Raw genomic sequence first — 20603 nt, forward strand, 5'->3', positions numbered from 1 at the left:
CCACGTGCCTGTGATTTTTGGCGTCTGTGCAGACGCGATTTCCGGTGCCGCGGAAGCGAGTCCCAGCACCACACTGCACTGGTTTAGCACAGCATGTGGGGACTCACCAAGCGGGTAGCTCAGTTCGGGGGCGGCTCAGGGGCCGGTTAAACGACCCCCATGGGACGCTTGTGGCCCATGGGCCTTAGGTTGCCTACCCCTGATGTAGACCATAGTTCACTGAACCAGTTGGGGGGGGCGCAGTTGAAATGTTCCTCCCATGTCTAACAAAGGCTTCCACACAGACATCCAGCGCATCAGAGAGAGGTTCTGGCTTCTTCCCACTGCGCATATATATATATATATATATATATGTGTGTGTGTGTGTGTGCAATGAATGTTTGTTTTATACACAGGAACATTTCATTGGGTGAGCTGTTCAAAGGTTGGGCACAAATGTGACTGTTTCAGATTTGGCTACTTTACAAGGAGACAAGGACACCAAGACTCTTGTAAATGCAGGATGAGCTACAACAGAAAAGTAGCACAATGCAGAGCTGACCATAGTCCCCATGGGTGCTCTAGCAGAGAGGTGGGGGTGAGGATCCAGGGTAGAGGTCCAGCAAATGCCTGACCATGCAAACTGCTGACACAGCTAAGGTTTTAGGGATTTGTTATGGATACCAGTCATGACAATGCAAAATACTGGATGGCCATCTGCCATGTATGCTTTAGTTGAGATTCCTGCAGGGGGTTGGACTAGAGGACCCTGAGGGCTCTATAATTCTATGATTCCATGTTGGGATGGGAGGTAGGGGGAGCAGAGGAAGGGGATGTGGTTTGTTGAGTATGTGGGATGGGTTTACAGGCAGAAATGGATCAAGTCAGGTTGCTGCTGGAGCAACTGGAAGTTCAGCTACCAATGCACCACCATGTGGTCTTTTAGTGAAGAGAAAAGCTAGGGAAGGATTTGCTTCCAAAGCCACATCCAGATGACCTGCTTATTGAGAATTCATCCTGATTTTGTTTGCAAGGGGTTCAGATTATGTTGGCTGCTGAATGAGCATATATCCTCATTTGGTTGCAGGAAAGTTTGATGATGTTGTGTCAAAGGAAGCATTATCCAACACTTTCCAGTCCATTTTTCTATCACTTTCCTTATTGCAAAAGTCCTCTCTTTTGGGGAAGCAGGTTTGTTGGGTGGGACCTCCCAATAAACTACCATTGTGCACCCTGAATTTGCCCATGTGCGATTGAATCCCACCCGCAAATAGCAACACTCTTGATACAGGCCAGTGGAGCTTAGCCCGAAAGGAAACGAAAGGATCAGAAGTCACACTTGAGGCAGGAAGAAACAATTGCACAGTGAACTATTAACCTTTAATTGTTTCCAAGTACACATCACCATCCTCTTTACCAATGTTGATCATTCATAAAATTAAAAAAAACAACAACCCAGAGAATCATGACAATCTTTAGATGAGGCAGTGCAAAAACAAAACAAACCCTTTTCTTTAACCAACCAACAACCCACGCAAAGCAGGAACAAAAGGGTGCTATGCAGGGCCGGCCAACCCATGAGGCAAGGTGAGGTGACTGCCTCAGGCGGCAGAATCAACAGGGACAGCAGAACCCAATGTAGGTCCTCATTCCCCCTTGTTCTTGATGTAGATCTTCACTTGACCCAACTTCCCTGGCAGGGAAGAGGGGTGCCTTTTTGTGGTTCACCTCAGATGCCAAAATGTCTTGACCCAGCCCTGGCATCTTGTCCACACACGCACACACAACTGGAGTCCCCTTGCCTGCCACAAGACAGACATAGATTTTTAAGGCCACCAAAACCACATTATTGTCAATAGCCAGTCTTGCCCATTTGCTTGAGGGCATGCAAGAATAATTTCTAGGCCACCAGCTTGGGAAGCTTGAGTTGGTGAGTTTTCTCTTTATGCTCTCTGTATGCCACAAAACCCCAACAGAGAGCTGTGTAGGCAAGTGGGCTAGGACATTTTTAAGGGGCTAGTAGTGATTATGGACATATTGGAGTGTATTCAATGTAGAGCTGCCTTAAAATCATTTAGTGGTATAGTGCTCCACGGGATAAAAATTTTGCACTAGGGAAGCATTGTCGGGCAAAAGAATGCATAAGCAAGTTGCTGGTAACTTTTGTTGCATAATAAGTGGAGCAGCCTGTTGCACGAAGGGTTTCTGCTAATGCGACTTTTGCATTGGATCCCTCAGTTGCGTAACATTAAAGCTTACCCCCCTGCTAGCACAAGATCCCTTGCATTAGCAGACAGAGAATGTTGGATGCAGCCCACTGGCAAAGCTGATGCGAGTTTGCCCTGGGATCTTGGTGACACTGTAAATATTCAAACGCCACACCAGCCTTCCTCACTCGGCACTCGACTGCATCACCAAAGGAGGCTGCTTGTGGTGGAAGGTACCTCAAGAAATACAAGGTAGTTCTGTACTATCCCATGTTGAACTGTGCTCTTTGGACCAGCAGCAAGCCCAGCTGGTCTACTGAACCTGCCATCCAGAAATGTCCTATGACAACCAGCTTAGCACTTAACCAGAAATGGGCTCTCCATCTTTCAGTGATAGCAACACCATTATTCCACCTCCTGTAACTTATCGGCTTTGAACAGCTTACCAGCTTAAAACACAGCCAAGTCTTTCGTTTTCTCAATTTGGATCAAAACTGGTTTGGGGAAAATGTCTCAAAACACAGTATTTCATAAGAAATGACAGGATAGAAACAGGATAGTTTTGGATTATATACACAACTTCCCAAACCAGTGGGGGAAACTCACAGGATGCAGTGTAAACAAGAGCCTTACAACACAGCCTAAGGAGATGCTAGGATCAAGACTTTTCCACAGATCATGTAAGCCAAAGGCAAGGATGCCAAGATCCCTCCTGATCTACGGTAGGCTTAGCCAACGTGGTGCCCTTCAGACAATATCTGACTACAATTCCCATCAGCACAAGCCAACAAAGGCCAAAGGTCATGGATGATGGGAGTTGTCGGCCTGCAACTTCTGGAGGGCACCATGTTGGCCACCCCTGTTCTACTGGTCCAAAATCCTCCCAGAGCTCCCAAAAGCACAATTATACTGAAACCAAGAAGCATCCTAGTCGGAGCAGCATGGCAATTCATCAAAAGCATAGAGTATTACAAGTTATGCCTTGAGTATACAAAAAGCACCTACACTGCAAAACGGGTCTGATTCCAAATCTTAGAACTGCAGCAGAGCCTAAATTGTGATGGGTTGAGATTCTGCACAGCGCTCAATAGGATACTATGGATTTGAGGCCGAGTTGCTGCTAAAAGATGCATTTTAGACTTCTGTGCTTGCTTCTCTACAAAGAGCAAAACGGAAAGCACTCCACGTGGTTTCTTTGGAACAAACTTTATCTGGCAAGATAAAGGATCAGAGCCAGAGAAGCTGCTTGGAGCCAATCAACATCCAGATAGAACAATGCGGAGGACAAACCCCCATTGAATGGAGATGAACCAAATACCTCCTCGATTGTTGGAAGAAATGCTTTTCACACAGGCAAAACAAAATCACCACTGTAAGAGATTCGGCTTCACAGTTAGGCTAGGGAGCTTTCCCACGGGCAGAATATGCTCTGATCCAGCGCAAACACGATAAACCAGCCTTTCTCAACCTGTGGGTCCCCAGATGTTGTTGGACTACAACTCCCATCACCCCTAGCTAGCAAGGCCAGAGCTCAGGGATGATGGGAGTTGTAGTCCAACAACATCTGGGGACCCACAGGTTGAGAACCACTGTGATAAGCATTCGGTAGACTTGCCCTTCTGCAGGGCAACATATAAAATTTCAGACCTTGGGAAACATCTGGAAGTGATGCACCTTGCAGGGCAAATAAAGGCAGAGCAAATCTTGCCCTAGGCGGAGATGATGGTATTCCTCTCTCCCCACCATTCCACATACGGAAGCCAACCAGAGGGGCAGCAGACTCTTGCTTCAACACTAGCGATGAGACAACTTCCTCCATTGCACCTGAGGTAGTGTGCCAGATCGTGTGAACTAAGGACAGGCAGGGTGGAATAAGCAGCTGTGTCCTCCAACACAAGGGAACAGCTAGAAGGTTGCTAGAAGGTTGATGAGTCCCTGGCTGGTTTAACTCACCATTTTTTCAGCCTTGCCTCATGTCTGTAAGGAAGAGGAGTAAGAGACCTACTTGCTTGTTAGAGAGTCACTGTGAAAATGAACAGGCCTTGCATATTCGGAAAAAGCTGCCACAGAAGAGGTTAATGAAGCTTAGTGCAAGGATAAGTGTCCTGCAGCCTTCCAGATGTTGTTGGAGAATTAGCCATCTTGGCTGGGGCTGATGGGTGTTCAGCAACATCTGCAGGACCACAGGTTCCCCATCCCAGCTTAGTGGAAATATGTGGAGGGCACAGAAGGGGATCCATTCCAGGTTGCAGGAGCAACAGCATCAAATCAGAGGTAGCCGAAGTCTGGTCAGCCACATCAAAGGTGACGCAACTGGTCTATTATCCAAGCTAAGCAACCACACTGGCCTTTACCGTACAAGCTGCAGGTGAACAGAGTCTCAACAGCTGATTCCCTTGGACACCTTTGGCAGTCAGATTGGGCCACTTCCACCAACAATTAAGTAAACCCGTGTGCTTGCTAGGCATGCATTTCTTTCAAACATCACAAAATCCCTTTGTTTGGAAAGAGAGGCTGGCTGTTTGCCTCGCTGGCAATGCTGCAATAGTTAAGACAAGCTACGAAAATGAAAACCTATAGGAAGAAATGCTCTTAAAAATAGCACTCCTGTTCCTTGTCATTAAACTCTGGGCAGAGCTGTGCATTACAAGTGAAAGGCAGGCTTCGTAACTCCATGTTTCCACCATAATGCTCACCACGAGTGGGGTAGCTAGCAAGGGGAAGTTGGCAGGTGGCAGCTGACTGGCTCTATCCTGCCACATTGCCTGCCCACACCTGCTGGCCATGACTTTTAAAACTTTCTTTCCCCCTAAAGAATCCGGGGGTGAGGTGGATCCAGGGTGGGTGTGTCGGCAAATGCACAAAGAGTCAAGTCTCCTCTTTGCAACCTCCCTGCAAATGCATTAATCAGCAGATACATTTCTGCTGATATCCTATGGACCCCTCAACGCATCTGGAAGCAGCCAGGTCTTTGCTGAACGCTGGTCACCCAGCATAAACAGGAAGGTCTCTCTCTGCCTTAGTATGTCTTAAAAGATATAGAGCAGAGCACATGGAGGCAGTATTATGTTTCATCAAAATCAGAGATGATGAACCTCCAAGAGCCAATTGTCACCCTCTAGGCCCATCTGACCCCAAATAATATATTTTTTGTTTTTGCTTCTTATCCACTAGGCCAGGAATAGGCAAATTTGGCCCTCCAGATGTTTTGGGACTACAACTCCCATCATCCCTAGTGGTCAGGGATGGTGGGAATTGTAGTCTCAAAACATCTGGAGGGCAGAGTTTGCCAATGCCTGCACTAGGCTAAGCCCCTCAATGGCTGTGTCCTCCACAAGGGCTTTTGCCTGGCTGGAAAGGGTCCTTGAACTGGGATTATGGCTCATTTGGAAGATGGGAGAGATGTGTGTTGGAATCTGACTTTTGCATAGCTGGAGTGTAGCCCACTTTTTGCTCTACCCATTTCTGCACCTGGACTCTCTCGCCACTGCCCCCTCCCCCAGGTTGCCCACAAGAGAATGGGGTCTGATAAAGGTCTCCCATCTAAACAAAGGGGCAGGCTTTTAGCAGAGAGTGTTGAAGAGAGTGTGGGATGGGCAACTCTACCTGCGCAACTTTTGTGCTTCCTACCTCAGTTTTGGGTAAGGATGGCTTTGGGGGAATGACCAGTTCCAATGGGGTTTAAGCAAAGCACTGCTACATTTAAAAGAAACAACCAAGGCTAAGGATTTCATTTCCGTTTCCGTTTAAAGCAATCTATAAATAAGGACATTCAATGAACCACCTCAAGAAGTCGTTCAAATAAGTTTGCAGGCTGCATGCAGTTCCATGCTTTCTCTTGTTACTGTTTTTCTTTTTGTAAAAAATAATAATATCACAGAGCCCACAAGAGAGAGTCTCAAGGAGGAAGTATCTCTTTGCTTCAGTTTCACGTTGACTCCTGAGTTGTTCGGTTCACACAAGTGCTTGTTCCAACGGCGGCTGCTCCGCACTGCAGATCTGGAAGACGGGATTTTGCTGTGCAACGCTTTCGTGGAAAGGTCACTTACTGGCAGCATTCACTGGGCACTGAGAGAGATAAAAAGCTGCAATCCAGCGACCGCCTCGATGGTACACGGGTGGGGACCCTGCTCATGGACCTGCACTGGATCCCACCATGCAGGGAGAGAGAGAATAAGGACAGAGCCATAGCACTCTGACTGGGGATCCTTGCCCAGGGAAAACGAGATGCCAAACTGCACCCACATCCAACGTCTGGGCTGACATTCACAAAGTACATCTTTCTGCATGCAAGCATCCTTGGATCCTGGCCTGTAGCTTTTCCTGCTAGTCCTTTATTTAGATATGGTGCGTGACTATGGGTTTTTTGGGGGGCGGGTGGGATCGAGGGTGTTCCTCTTTTCTTTCCCCATGTGAAGTACAAAAAAAAAAAAAAATTAACCATTTCCCCCCTACGTACATATTGAAGTAGAATCGATAACTGGTTAGCGTATGTACAAAATCTTTACAGAATTCTATCTTGTAGCTTTAAAAAATATAAATATGGATATTGTTCAAGACAGCAGGTCTCTCATTAATATTTTAATTAAGGCTTCATTATTGTATATCCTTCATTATTTTAATGACCGTCAGGGGCTCAGAGGGGGAGGGGGCAAGACTCCTTCAGCAGGGACAGCTTGAGTTTATTTATAATTAGCTAACGACCTCCCTCATAGAACCTGCTGCCAGTCTCTTCTGCATCTTGCTTGGCCGCAAGAATCCAATGTATTTCACACAGATTTAAGTCGTGATCTCTGGGAGAGGATGAAGAAGAAAAAGAAATATTTCCGTGCTGTTTATTCCCCACCCCCACCCCAACGTTAATTAAAAAATAATAATTAATTCCTCCCTCAATTCTTTTTTTTTAAAAAAGTTAAAAGAGGTTTCTGATTAAATAATTCTGAGAAGAAAAGGTTTGACGCAGCCGCGTCGGGAAAGGTCAGAGCGAAGATGCTGGCGCTGGAGGTCGGCTGGTCCCAGTGGATGTCGGAGGTTCGGCTCCCTTTCTGCTGCTAAGCACGAAGTCCGTGGGGAGGCTCTCCAGAAGGCACTTGAGCTGTTCCTGCCCTAGCTTGATCTTGTCGTCCAGCTCGCGCTGTTCTATGAGCAGCCCAGATTTCATCTTCACGAAATGCTGGTAGTCTCGGAGCTGCTCCCCCGAGAGGTAATTGCATAGGATGTCCAAGACCACGTGTTCTCGCCGGTCCAGGTTCTCCTTCAGCTCGCGGGCGTCTTCGTGCTGGCCAGCCAGCATCTTCCGCTTCTCGTTCAGAGAGCTCTGTCCCGCGTGGGGTGGGAGGGAAGGAAAAGGGAGAGGTTTAGGGGCACAGCTCTTCTGGCTAAAATTCGCCCCCGTCTATTCCCTTCCCCACTGTCTCAGTGCATTCCTAACTACGTCCGCTTAGAAGCAGGTCCTGTTAAACTCCATGGGGCAATTCGCACGAATGTCTTCAACCTATTGCTTTCATGCTTTCAAGAATAGATGCGGTTGTGTTCCGGCATCCCACACATGGGGGATGCACAGAATGGACCATACTGAAGTATTGTCCCTCTCCCTTTCTCTAAGTAGATTTCAAAAGTTTCCGAGCACAATTCAAAGTGTTGGTGTTGATTCTTTAAAGCCCTAAACGGCCTCGGCCCAGTATACCTGAAGGAGCGTCTCCACTCCCATCGTTCTGCCCAGACACTGAGATCCAGCGCCGAGGGCCTTCTGGCGGTTCCCTCATTGCGAGAAGCAAAGCTACAGGGAACCAGGCAGAGGGCCTTCTCAGTAGTGGCGCCCACCCTGTGGAGCACCCTCCCATCAGATGTCAAAGAGATAAACAACTACCTGACATTCAGAAGACATCTGAAGGCAGCCCTGTTCAGGGAAGTTTTTAATGTGTGACATTTTAGTGTATTTTGGTCTTTGTTGGACGCCGCCTAGAGTGGCTGGGGAAACCCAGCCAGATGGGTGGGGTACAAACAATAAATTATTATTATATATTAAAAAATCACTGCCCAGTGAATGGGATTAGGGCTGTGGTCTCAGAGTCCTGTGGGTCCCCAGATGTTGTTGAACTACAACTCCTACCACCCCAGCTAGCAAGGCCAGAGCTCAGAGATGATGGGAGTTGTAGTCCAACATCTGGGGACCCACAGGTTGCCTTGTGCTGCCCCTGGATGCAAGAGCTGTCTCATTCACTGCAATGGGGAGGACAAGACAGGGTGGGAGGAGCTGCCTTTGAGCTTGAAGCGAACCAGGGAACTCACTTGTGCAGTAAGCTCCCTAAACCAAGCTTATGGCGCTTGGTTTAGTGGAGAGCTTTTTCAACCCACTTTCATTGCTGAAGATGCTGCTGTAGGGAAGCGCCACTCGTGCGCAGGCAAGAGTGAACATTTGCACGCCAGTTTTCTGAATCTACCTACCCGTTCTTGGTTATCTGCATCCTCACTGAGGCTGCTGAGAACATTCTCCACCCGAGCGAGGCGTCCTGAGAGTGAAAGCAAGAGATTGACCACTTTATCCAGGTCTCCGATGAACATTCTGTATTTCTCAAACTCATTGGGCTTGCATAGGCCACTGATTAAAGCTTCGACTTCTTCTCCCAAGGCATTGTTGAGCTTGATGTCTGCCAGCAGACTCTCCTTGGCTTCTTTCAGGGTCTCCAGCTTGTGGGACAAGCTCTCAATGAGTTCAGCCTGGTGGGACAGAATTGAGGAAAAATCATCCTCTACTACTATGTCAGGCAGCCGTCAAAAGTTGGTGTGTGGAAACTGTGGCCCTCCAGATATTCCAATGGACTCCAGTTCCCATCAGCCACAGTCAACGAGGTCTAGGATGATGGGAGATGTAGTCCAGCAACATTTGGAGAACCCCGGACACCCAACACCTGTTTTAAAGCATGTGTCTGAACATTCCTTATGAATTCCTCCAGCCAATAAAAGTTATGTATACTGTACTGAAAACTATTAATAATAAAATTTTAAAAAAACTATGTATACAAAGAAACTAATCAAGAATAAGGGTTCCATTATGGATGCTATTGTGATAAACAATTCAGTTGTTTGACCTTCTAAGGAACAATCCTGTGCAATGGTGTTCTCAGTAGTACAGTATAGGCTTCATTTGCTCAAGAACTAGAAGGCAAGTTGGAGAATTTCACCCTGGGGACAGAATCGCTTGCCTTTGCGTAAATAAAGAGAAAATGCCTTCTTCTGGCAGCACGGGGTAACTGCATTAAGAGATCTCTTAAAAATGAAAATGAAAAGCCACCCACACTTTTTTGCTTGCATAGCACCAACCAACAGGAGGTCATAGGTACACACTGAATTGAGGAATTAAGCTGACCAATGGAAGCAGCTTTACTACAAATATCTGACTTGAGCCAGAAATTAAACTATTTCTGTTTTCAACAGAAGACCTCAGATCTTCAGAAATCTTTTATGTTTCAAAAGGTGGGGACTTGTCAAATTTCAGCTAGGAGCACACCAGCAGAGCACAAACCACTTGGATTTTGTGCATGAACATAACTGCCATTAATTAGTCTTAAGGGTTAGAAGCATGGTTTTTCTTGTTTAACTCTGCTCCTTGCACAGTGCAATCACAGATCTCTGGGACTGACAGAGCTCCGGTTATGATCATGACTGACCTTGGTTCCTTCTGTGCTGAGAGATGCTCAAAACTCACCTTTTTCTCATTGATTGCCACCTGCTCTTCATCGCCACCTGTTTCCTCTGGCAAATCCTTGATTTTGTTCAGGAGTTCGGCTTTGGGTACTGATACGTTGTAGTAAGCTGAGCATGAGGCCAGCATTGAGGCAGAAGCTTCTTTCTCATCTTTCCTAAACCACGGCAGAGAACAGATATGAATGTAGGCGTCTGGGACATACACGGCTGCCATTCTTGTACCGATGAAGAAACACACATGCACAAACTGCAGAAGGAATTTTGAACTCTGCCCTCGTGCCTTGCTTTGAGATCCCAAACCCATGGCTTCTTTGGTACATTTCCCACAAGTAAGTGAATTTAATTGGGGATTGCCACCAGATGGCGCAAGTTTAACCATTTTTTAAAAAAACGGTTCATGTTTAATCAACATCTCTACACATATAGCACAAGACTGCCTAAACCGCTCCCTCCCACTAAAAATCACTGAGAGTCTTGGCAGACCACTTAATGATTTTTCTCCCTAGTGTGCTAGGTGGTGAATGATTTGTAATTTCATTTTTACTGCTCTTTTGGTTCTTACAATGTAATTTTATTCATAGCTGACAATTTACAGATTTGAAAAGAAGGGACCAGCAGCCACGGAAATAAGGGATCAGCAGCCAAAATAAGGGATTTTCCAAGTTCAACTTCTGAGCCCCTCCGAGCCAAAGGCAGAAAGCCCAGCCAACAGCCAGACGAAGCCTCAAGCCTCAAGGAAAACCACAGTCAGCTCTCCGCTGGGAAGCGCTGAGCAAAGGCGAGTCCCCAGGCAACGCAGCCGATTTGATCGGCACAAGGCATGCAAGCTCCACCCCCCCCAGTCGTTCTTAGACTCCTTATTGGATGAGCAACACAGCCAAGCAACACAGCTGGAGCCTCCCTCCTCCCTGGCCGGCAAGGAGGGAGGGAGAGGAGCTGCTTCCTTTGAAACCCGGGAAATTTAAGGGACATCATCAGTAAGGGGGCAGCAGTGGGACACGGCGCTGGGATAAGGGACTGTCCCGCCAAATAAGGGACACTTGACAGCTATGATTTTATTGCTTTGCCATTTAAATTCAGGAGAACTGCGACTGCAAGTGTTCTTCGCCAACATGCCATGGACCACCTGAATGAGGCGCATGGGCTACTGACAGTCTTCATCAAATGCCCAAATGCAGCCCCCTCCAGGCCACACCCCTTCCCAGGCCACGCCTCTCACTGGCCTTGCTTCAGGAAACCAAAAGGTCCAATCAGAGTTTAAGGACATATTCCAGCCAGGTGAGAGCACGTCAGGAGACTGCGAAGCAGGATTGTTAAAGGCAGTGGCCTGGGAAGAGGTGGTGTGTGGCTGGCGAGAGAGTGTGGTGTTGGGAGAGTCCCAGAGGCCAGACAGAGTGACTTGGAGAACCAAATTTGCTCCCCGCCCCACCAGACCGGAGGCTCCGCTCCTCCTGCACTCCAATAGGTTTCTGAGAAATCATAACCGTTCCCTGAACTGAACTCGAGAGCCACCAGAAGAAAGAGGCACTATTCATTCTGCACATTCCTCTCAAGCTGCAGGATGGATTGATTCTTAGATATCGTGTGCTTTCTTTCAAAAGAAAGTCCTTGCAGAGATTATGTGACATCCTACCCTTGCACCATTAACACAGACAAGAAAAAATCAAGCTGTGTCCATTTTCAGGGGAGCAGGTAGGAGTCTGGAATAGCTCTTTGGGTGCTTTGCAAAAAGAAAAGCCGGCGCTGTGTGTGCTTCTGTGCATTAAACCAGCAGGGATGGATTTGTTGTAGTTTAGTGGTTTAGTCGTGTCTGACTCTTCGTGACCCCATGGACCAGAGCACGCCAGGCACTCCTGTCTTCCACTGCCTCCCGCAGTTTGGTCAAACTCATGCTGGTAGCTTCGAGAACACTGTCCAGCCATCTCGTCCTCTGTCGTCCCCTTCTCCTTGTGCCCTCCATCTTCCCCAACATCAGGGTCTTTTCCAGGGAGTCTTCTCTTCTCATGAGGTGGCCAAAGTATTGGAGCCTCAGCTTCACGATCTGTCCTTCCAGTGAGCACTCAGGGCTGATTTCCTTCAGAATGGATAGGTTTGATCTTCTTGCAGTCCATGGGACTCTCAAGAGTCTCCTCCAGCACCATAATTCAAAATCATCCATTCTTCGGCGATCAGCCTTCTTGATGGTCCAGCTCTCACATCACTACTGGGAAAACCATGGCTTTAACTATATGGACTTTGTTGGCAAGGTGATGTCTCTGCTTTTTAAGATGCTGTCTAGGTTTGCCATCGCCTTTCTCCCAAGGAGCAGGCGTCTTTTAATTTTGTGACTGCTGTCACCATCTGCAGTGATCATGGAGCCCAAGAAAGTAAAATCTCTCACTGCCTCCATTTCTTCCCCTTCTATCTGCCAGGAGGTGATAGGCCCAGTGGCCATGATCTTCGTTTTTTTGATGTTGAAGGGGACGACAGAGGACGAGATGGTTGGACAGTGTTCTCAAAGCTACAAACATGAGTCTGACCAAACTGCGGGAGGCAGTGGAAGACAGGAGTGCCTGGCGTGCTCTTGTCCATAGGGTCACGAAGAGTCGGACATGACTAAACAACAACAAACAAGAACACCAATGTTCCGTACAGCCCATTTGCACTTCGATTTAAGCCAGCGGCGCAAAGGAATATTTGAACTCACGGAAAGCCTGTTTGGGGCAGGCAGTAGCTGCCCTATGGAGGTCCTGATGGGTCAAGGGAACCCTATGATGGTTCCTGACAGAGAGCTCCACAATGCACTCAGCACTGGTCAGCTGACTGGTGACAGCAAGCTTTCCTTGCCAATGCACAACTGGGAATCCACTTCAAGGCTTATGATCATTTTTTGGCAGCTGCATCTCCACCCATCTGACGTAACAGTTGACATCAGCTGTGGGCGTGCTTTGGGGGAAACATCCCCATTGGGCAAACTGGAGAGAAGGAAGATTTTAACACCCAGGGGCGCTTCCAGATGGGCTTGTTTATGGAGCATTCATCCTGGTTTTCCTGCACAAGATTTGCCTGGAGGTTATGCAATATTGCCATCTAGTGGTTTTTACTCCATGCAATTTCCCAACTCTTTTCTTAAAAGAAACGACGGGAAACTGCACTGGAAGGTGCAGGTTAACAAGGACCAGATGGCGACATCGTATAACCTTGTAATAATAATAATAATAATAATAATAATAATAATAATAATAATAATACTGCGCTTGTGATGAACGTTCAATGCTCAGGTAACGTCATATAACCTCAGCACAAATTTTGTGCAGACATATCAGGATGGGTGCCTGATAAAAAGGCAGATGGAGCTTAAAACATGGCCCATCGTGTAAGTGGAGTGTAAAAAATATCTGCTCTATGGGGTGCAAAAACCTTAAGGAAATGGGACTTACCTGCTATCACTGGGCAGGACAGAGCCACTGCCAGAGCTGCTGGCCCTTTTCTGCATCGGTTTCCTCTTCGAGTTCTCTCGAAGCATCCTGGCCCCGCTGGGAAATATCCCTTCCATCAAGTCCATGGTGGTCTTCATCTTGGAGTCGGGGTCCAGGATGTCGGCCAGCGACTTGTCCTTGTGGATGATCTCCTTTGCCAAAGCCTCCTCCTTGATGTCCTCCGGGGTCTTCATCTTCCCTGGGTTACTCTCGGGGCTGAGGTCACCGCTTTCGGGATCCCTGCTGGTGATGACAGGTGTGAGAGGCTGGCTGGCAGGAGCTTCGTCAGGCAGCCCCTGAGCAGGCAGAGGCGGCGGTTGTGCTTCCGAGAAAGGCGCGACGCCATTCGCTTTGGGTCCTGAGGTTCCGGCAGGGGGCGGTGAAGCAGCCCGGCTGCTCTTGGCGTTGGCAGTGGAGGCAGCGTTTGGTCCCGTTTTCTCTCTCTCGCCAAAGTTCCTGGGAATCCTTTTGAAGTTTCTGCCGATAAGCAGGGGGGAAAGCTATTTTAAACCTGGGTTTCTGAAACTCTGTGCTAACATGCCTCTCCCAAGGCAAGAACAAAATCATTTGAGCTTCTCGGTCATGTGCAGTAACCATCAAACAAGGCCAGCCATTAAATGCATGCCTACTAATATGAATATGCCAACTATCAAAAAAAGAACAGTGGTTCCTAAAGTGGGTGGTACCGTTCGGGGGGGGGGGCATGATCTACCAGGCAGAGGGTGCTAAGAGGCAAGGGGTCAGCAGGGGATATAAATGACTATCAGACTCGGAAAAGCTGGCATCACTGGATGAAGTTTATCAATTTTGTTGAATTAGTTAAACTAAATATTTTTAATTTGAACAATGGGGACACTTGGGATGAATTTATGGAACCAAAGGGCCAGTGCATACCCCCCCCCCAGTTTAGGAATGACTGAAATAGAATTAAATACTGCCTGGATTAACTGCCATTGAATATCTACTGAGATCAAATATAATCAGAAGTTACATGCCAAGGTTTCAAAAACTTATGTGAGCACTGGGCAATTTTTATTCAAAGAACAGTTGACCTCAACAGCTGTAAAGCTTTTGGGAGCAAATATATGGTTAGTTTGGAACAAGCAGATCAAATAAAAATTGAGGCTCTATGCACCCTTTAAAGTTATTGTTGCTGGAATCCCAAGAAACCAAACACGAAGAATGACGACAACAACAACAACAACAACAACAACAACAATAAATTTTCTATTGGAAACTCAAGGCAGTAGAGATATAAGATAATCAGAGCCCCACCGAAATCGAAGCATGAGAAGTCCCATTTTTTTTTTATAATTTGGCAGAATATTTGGACTATATGATATGTATTTTTATAAATTGGAATATTAAATGTGATTTGATTGGATTGTTAAAATGGAAAATTTAATAAAAAATATTTTTTAAAAAAATATTATAATAATAAAAATTTTTATTTATACCCCGCCCTCCCCAGCCAAGACTGGGCTTAGGGTGGCTAACACCAGGTATAAAAACAATTGCTTAAGATACTTAAAAACAAGATTAAAATACAACATTAAAACACTGCCTCATTTCAAAAGAAACTCAAATCAAGAACTTTTTGAGGATGAAAAGTCAAATCTTCACCAAGGCCAACTATTCAGACTGGTCCTACGTGTGCCAGAAAAAAACCAGGGAAGTCCCCAAATAGGAGTTCCATCACAGAAGGAGAAAGGAAAAAGGAAAGAGGGGGAGGGGGAGGGGATCAAGTTGATTCCAAGCCAAGAAGGATTGCTTGCAAAGTAAGAGCAGGGATGGGCGCGCAAGAAGAGCCTTACCTGTGTGCAGACCCTTCCTCTCCAAGGCTGGCAGTGTTCCCAGCTGCTGGATCCTTCTCTTCCAGAATGCCAGCAGGAGGAGGGGGGAATTCTTCCATGGTGTTTTCAGCAGCACTGCTGGGGCTCTGGGCGAGGAGTGGAGGGGGCGAAAGCTCATAGGCGGCATCCAAAACACGAGGCTGGAAGAAAACGTCGTCATCGCCCTCTTCCTGAGGAGACACCTGCAGGCAGGACTCTGAGATGCGGAGGGAGAGCCTGCTTTGGCCAGAAGGAGTCTCTGGCTCAGAAGAGGAGCTGTTTTGCGATGGAAGGCTTTGCCACCTCTGGAAGGCCTTCTGCCCAGATGTCTGAAAAAGCACTGCGCTTCTGGAGGGGCCGTCATCTTTGATCCGTTTAATTGTAGGAGGGAGGTGCCTTAGAGGCAGCGTCGCCTTCCATCTCCAGGTAATATCTTCCACCGGCTCTTTAGGTGGGCCGTTGGAACTTTCTGGAACCTGGCCCTGAACAATGTCATCGCTCTCAGGTCTGGGGTGCCATCTTGTGACTAGGTTTTCACTGGCAACTTGGAAATCTGAGGGAGCTGGCATGGGGTTAGCACCGTTAGATGGCGACCAGCCAAATCTGGAAGGGGTAGCAAGCCTGGCGCCTGGCTTAGGTTCAGGATGATGACCCTTCATATCTGCTGAAGGTGAGGCAAATGCTGAGGTCCTGCTGAGGTGCCTGAGGAGATCTGGAGCTTTCTGTCTCTCATTCGGAATGAACGAGCTCCCGACACTCTCATTGCTATGGCGAGTGTGGGGGCGATATTGTGTGAACGCCGATTTCTCTTTTTGACTTCTTTCTTTGCTGCCGAATGATCTAGGACAGGGTATAAAACTAGTGAGTTTTCAAAAAAAAAAAAAGGCAATCAAGTTGATGCATCAATTTTATATCAATGCGGGCTCCAGGCTTTTGCAGCAATAATAATAATAATAATAATAATAATAATAATAATAATAATACCCCAAGTTCAAATGCTGCAAAAATTCAGCAATGAAAATAAAACCTGCACAAATGGAGAACCTTTGCATGCACCCATTATTCTCATTATACTGCAATTATCTGTGTTCTTGCTGAACGTGTTATTTCTTTTATCAAGAACTCAAGCCGTGGAGGAGGCAGACTGAAAACATGCTGTGTGGGAGGGGAAGGTTTGGGTGCATGAAGTAAAAGCAGAAATCTTCTCTGCCAAGAACAACACATAGTCCGCTTCTGATCTCTGAGTCTCTACCCTATGTTCCTTATGCTTACAAGCAATTTTCTCCCCAGTGTTAAGGACTGGGTGCTTGCTTTTTTAAATAATGTGTGTACACCTCACAGTCTCCATATGGCACCATGATTGCTATCTGATATTCATTCCTATTGCATATTTTTATCCCTTCTTTTTCAGAAAATAACGCCTGTTTGTCTTTCTCTTGAAGTAGTTCCTTTTGCTTTAGCCTAACATTCACTATCTCCTGCCAACCTAGCAGTTCAAAAGCACGTCAAATTGCAAGTAGATCAATAGGTACCGCTCCAGCGGGAAGGTAAACGGCGTTTCTGTGCGCTGCTCTGGTTCGCCAGAAGCGGCTTAGTCATGCTGGCCACATGACCCGGAAGCTGTACACCGGCTCCCTCTGCCAATAAAGCGAGATAAGCACCGCAACCCCAGAGTCGGCCACGACTGGAACTAATGGTCAGGGGTCCCTTTACCTTTACCTTTAAGGAAAAGTGAAGGGATGCAGGTGGCGCTGTGGGTTAAACCACAGAGCCTAGGACTTTCCGATCAGAAGGTCGGCGGTTCGAATCCCCGCCACGGGGTGAGCTCCCGTTGCTCGGTCCCTGCTCCTGCCAACCTAGCAGTTCGAAAGCACGTCAAAGTACAAGTAGATAAATAGGTACCAGTCCGGCGGGAAGGTAAACGGCGTTTCCGTGCGCTGCTCTGGTTCACCAGAAGTGGCTTAGTCATGCTGGCCACATGACCTGGAAGCTGTATGCCAGCTCCCTTGGCCAATAAAGCGAGATGAGCGCAGCAACCCCAGAGTCGGTCATAACTGGACCTAATGGTCAGGGGTCCCTTTACCTTTAACATTCACTATCTCTTTCTTCCAGCTGTTGCTCCTGGAAAAGATGTTTCAACTTATACCATAACTATTCAGTTTTATGAAAAGCCTTTATCAAAGGCTTCCTTGGAAGCCCACAAACCTTCACTTCCTTACGGATGGTGAAGAATTATCTCTGGCTTATTGATAACTTCAGAATTCTGGCAGAGCCGTGAGCTAGTCTTTCTTTTCACGAGGCCCACCTTGACTCATCTTCAATAATGCCCAGTGCTCATTTGCATATTTAGCGAGTCTGCTGTGAACTACTGCTTTTCCAACTCAACCGGTTCCCTTCTTTGGAGCGGGGGTGGGGGAGAGAACTGTGAAACAATTCCTGAACACAAAAAAAGCTTTCCGCCAGAGGAATGCGCTTAATGTAACACATACATTGCTGATGCAGCAACAGCATTCCGAAGACCTTAAGACGGTAATAAGCACTTAGGAATGTCAGGCTTGGCAGCAAGGCATATTACTTAATAGCCCATATCGTGCTCCCGTTGGCTCGTTTCTCTGCAAGTGTCAATCTCGTTACTTAAGAAGCTGCATGCAGAAGCCAACTCATAAAAAGAGTCTCAGAACACTGATTAATTGGGAAGGATGAGACGACAGCCAGGGTTGCTTTCACGCAAAGACCACTAAAAGCTATTCGAAAACTGTTTGCTAGATTCCCACGGGGCAAAAGTCTTGGCTCCTCTGGCTTCAAAATACTTTCCTAGAAACCAGGCACCGACGCCAAGGCTGGCTTAGCTGTTGCAATTCCAAGTTAATCACTCTTCCCTAAAACTCTTTATTTTCAAAGCCATACATCAGTGTTTGCAAACCTGGTGCCCTCCAGACTACAGCTCCCATAAGCACTGAGCGGCATGGCACGGCCATGCTGGCTGGAGCTGATGGCAGTTTTAGTTCAAAGCACCAGGCGGGCACCAGGTTGGCAAAGGCTGCTCCAAGTGATAAGAGGCTATTTGTGGTGCATCAAAAGAAAGCAGAGTCTGCATCAGCTGACTCAGAATACATCGTGAGCTTGCACCTCCTTCACTGTGACCCTTGCGCCTCTCCTGATAATGTGAACATTTTCCATCAAACGGTTAAGAAGGGCCGTGTGGTTACGTATCACACCAATGACGCACATAACCACATGATGTGTGCTAGCAGCGTGGGTGGGAGGTATTATGCATTATCCTGAGCTGCTTTGGAACAACCATGGAGGTGGCAGCAGTAACCATGGTTCAAGGTAAAGTCTGCATGGATATTGCGCTACGAGTGGGCACAGAAAATCCAATAACCTTTTGTGTCTGAGCAAGAATGCAGTTCGCAGGGAAAACATACCTTTGAATTTGTTTTATCAGTTTTGGGATAGTTTCTGTGCCTTTGCCAATCTTTTCAGATATATTTGATTCCCTTACTGCTTCGGAGTACACCTTGAAACAGGGTTCTGTTTTTGTTCCAAAGGCAATTGTGATTTTATTTTTTTTAACCTGCTTCTCTTGATGAAGATGTGTGCAAGCTCCCCCCCCCCCAGCTATATATGGGGCAAGCTCACCTACTATTTTTAATGCATTTCCTCCCCCCCCCCCCAATATAAGGTGATCAGAACCCTTTCCTTGAACATTCATTATGCTATTATTAAGATGCTATGACTATCTTACTATTAGTTTCACTGTGTGCTGTGGTTTTTAATGGTGTAGTTTACTTATTCTTAAGGGACGCGGGTGGCGCTGTGGGTTAAACCACAGAGCCTAGAACTTGCCGATCAGAAGGCCGGCGGTTCGAATCCCCGCAACAGGGTGAGCTCCCGTTGCTCGGTCCCTGCTCCTGCCAACCTAGCAGTTCGCAAGCACCTCAAAGTGCAAGTAGATCAATAGGTACCGCTCTGGCGGGAAGGTAAACGGCGTTTCCGTGCGCTGCTCTGGTTCGCTAGAAGCAGCTTAGTCATGCTGGCCACATGACCTGGAAGCTGTACGCCTGCTCCCTTGGCCAATAAAGCGAGATGAGCGCCGCAACCCCAGAGTCGGTCACGACCGGACTTAATGGTCAGGGGTCCCTTTACCTTACTTATTCTTACAGAAACTGTTCTGTCGTCATTTGGTAGTATGTGCTACACACACACACACACACAGAGAGAGAGAGAGAGAGAGAGGGAGGGAGGGAGGGAGGGAGGGAGGGAGAGAATAAGTACCTACCTGGTGCCAGCAGCCACGACATAGAAAGGATCTTTCACAAAATGGCTGAACTCACTACTTTCTCCCATCAGGATGTCCTTGAGGAGAAAGAGAAGCAAACAGAAAACTGAACATTCTGCAGGCAGGCAAAAATACTGCTTTAGAAGTATAGGATGGTAATTAATACATGCATTTATTTGTTCAAATATTTACATTCCACCTTCTAACACAACCCATCATGCCACATTCTATAATTAAATAACCATGGGGGGTATTTAATTTTAAGTTTTACCGCATGTTGAGATTCCTGCCATAGCTGTCAACTTTCCCTTTTTTTTTGCGGGAAATTTCCTTATTTCAGTGCCGTTTCCCGCTGCTATCCCAGATTGTTAGATATCCCGTAGACGGTCTCTGGGACAGGTGAGGCTGCTGATCCCTTATTTTCAAATCTGGAAGTTGACAGCTATGATTCCTGCATGGCTGTGGGTTGGGACTAGAGGCTCTCTGGGTGTCCCAACTCTACCATTCTATGGTTCTATGGAATATTAGCTGCTGGAAACCGCAGGAGGGGAGAGACCTGTCACACTCAGATACTGCTTGCGAGCTTTCCACAGGCATCTGGTTGGCCACCATGAGAACAGGAAGGATGTTGAAGAAGAGCAATGTCCAGCCACTTTTGATTGATGGGGTCTGTGTGGAGAGGGTAACAACGTTCAGATTTTTGGGTATTGAATTACAAGAGGATCTGTCCTGGAGTGGGGGGCTTGTGAAGAAGGCGCAGCAGAGACTGTACTTTTTGAGAATCCTAAGGAAAAACCATCTTCCGCAGAAACTGCTGCTTGCCTTCTATCACTGTGCCATTGAGAGCGTGCTCACTTATGGCTTATGTGTGTGGTACGGAAGCTGTACTACCCAGGACAGGATGGGGTTGTGCAGAGTTGTTAAGGCAGCAAAGAGCAGCAGATTTATGCCACAAGGTGCCATAGGAAGGCACTGGACATAGTAAAAGGTCCATTGCATCCTGGTCACTGTCTCTTCGAGCTCCTGCCGTCGGGACGGAGATACAGGACGATGAAGACAAGAACGAGCTGTCTCAAGAACAGCTTCTTCTCCAGAGCGATCTTGGCCCTGAATGGGAAACCTGGACTTTGAAAGTCAT

The 20603-nt window shown here is 47.1% G+C and overlaps 1 protein-coding gene and 1 long non-coding RNA gene across 6 annotated transcripts in view; both read right to left on the reverse strand.

Annotated features, from left to right (window-relative positions):
- Positions 1-1337: 1337 nt before the first annotated feature.
- Positions 1338-4097, reverse strand: LOC309350420. The gene is made up of 2 exons (XR_014160342.1): positions 3774-4097; positions 1338-3654 (listed from the first exon to the last, which is right to left on the reverse strand). It is a non-coding gene; the product is annotated as an uncharacterized lncRNA (long non-coding RNA).
- Positions 4098-5914: 1817 nt separating this feature from the next.
- Positions 5915-20603, reverse strand: part of SHROOM3 (shroom family member 3) — a 234543-nt gene continuing 219854 nt past the window's right edge. For all 5 annotated transcript variants that reach the window (XM_081876598.1, XM_081876602.1, XM_081876600.1 and 2 more), the window contains 6 exons: positions 19466-19542; positions 15166-16023; positions 13313-13828; positions 9895-10048; positions 8634-8906; positions 5915-7503 (listed from right to left, as the gene is read on the reverse strand). In XM_081876598.1, coding sequence (XP_081732724.1) covers positions 7165-7503; positions 8634-8906; positions 9895-10048; positions 13313-13828; positions 15166-16023; positions 19466-19542 — 2217 coding nt within the window. In that variant the 3' untranslated portion in view covers positions 5915-7164. The remainder of the gene's footprint in view (positions 7504-8633; positions 8907-9894; positions 10049-13312; positions 13829-15165; positions 16024-19465; positions 19543-20603) is intronic.

The sequence above is a fragment of the Podarcis erhardii genome (assembly GCF_964252035.2).
Source record: "Podarcis erhardii genome assembly, chromosome: 9".
NCBI classification, from domain to species: domain Eukaryota; kingdom Metazoa; phylum Chordata; class Lepidosauria; order Squamata; family Lacertidae; genus Podarcis; species Podarcis erhardii.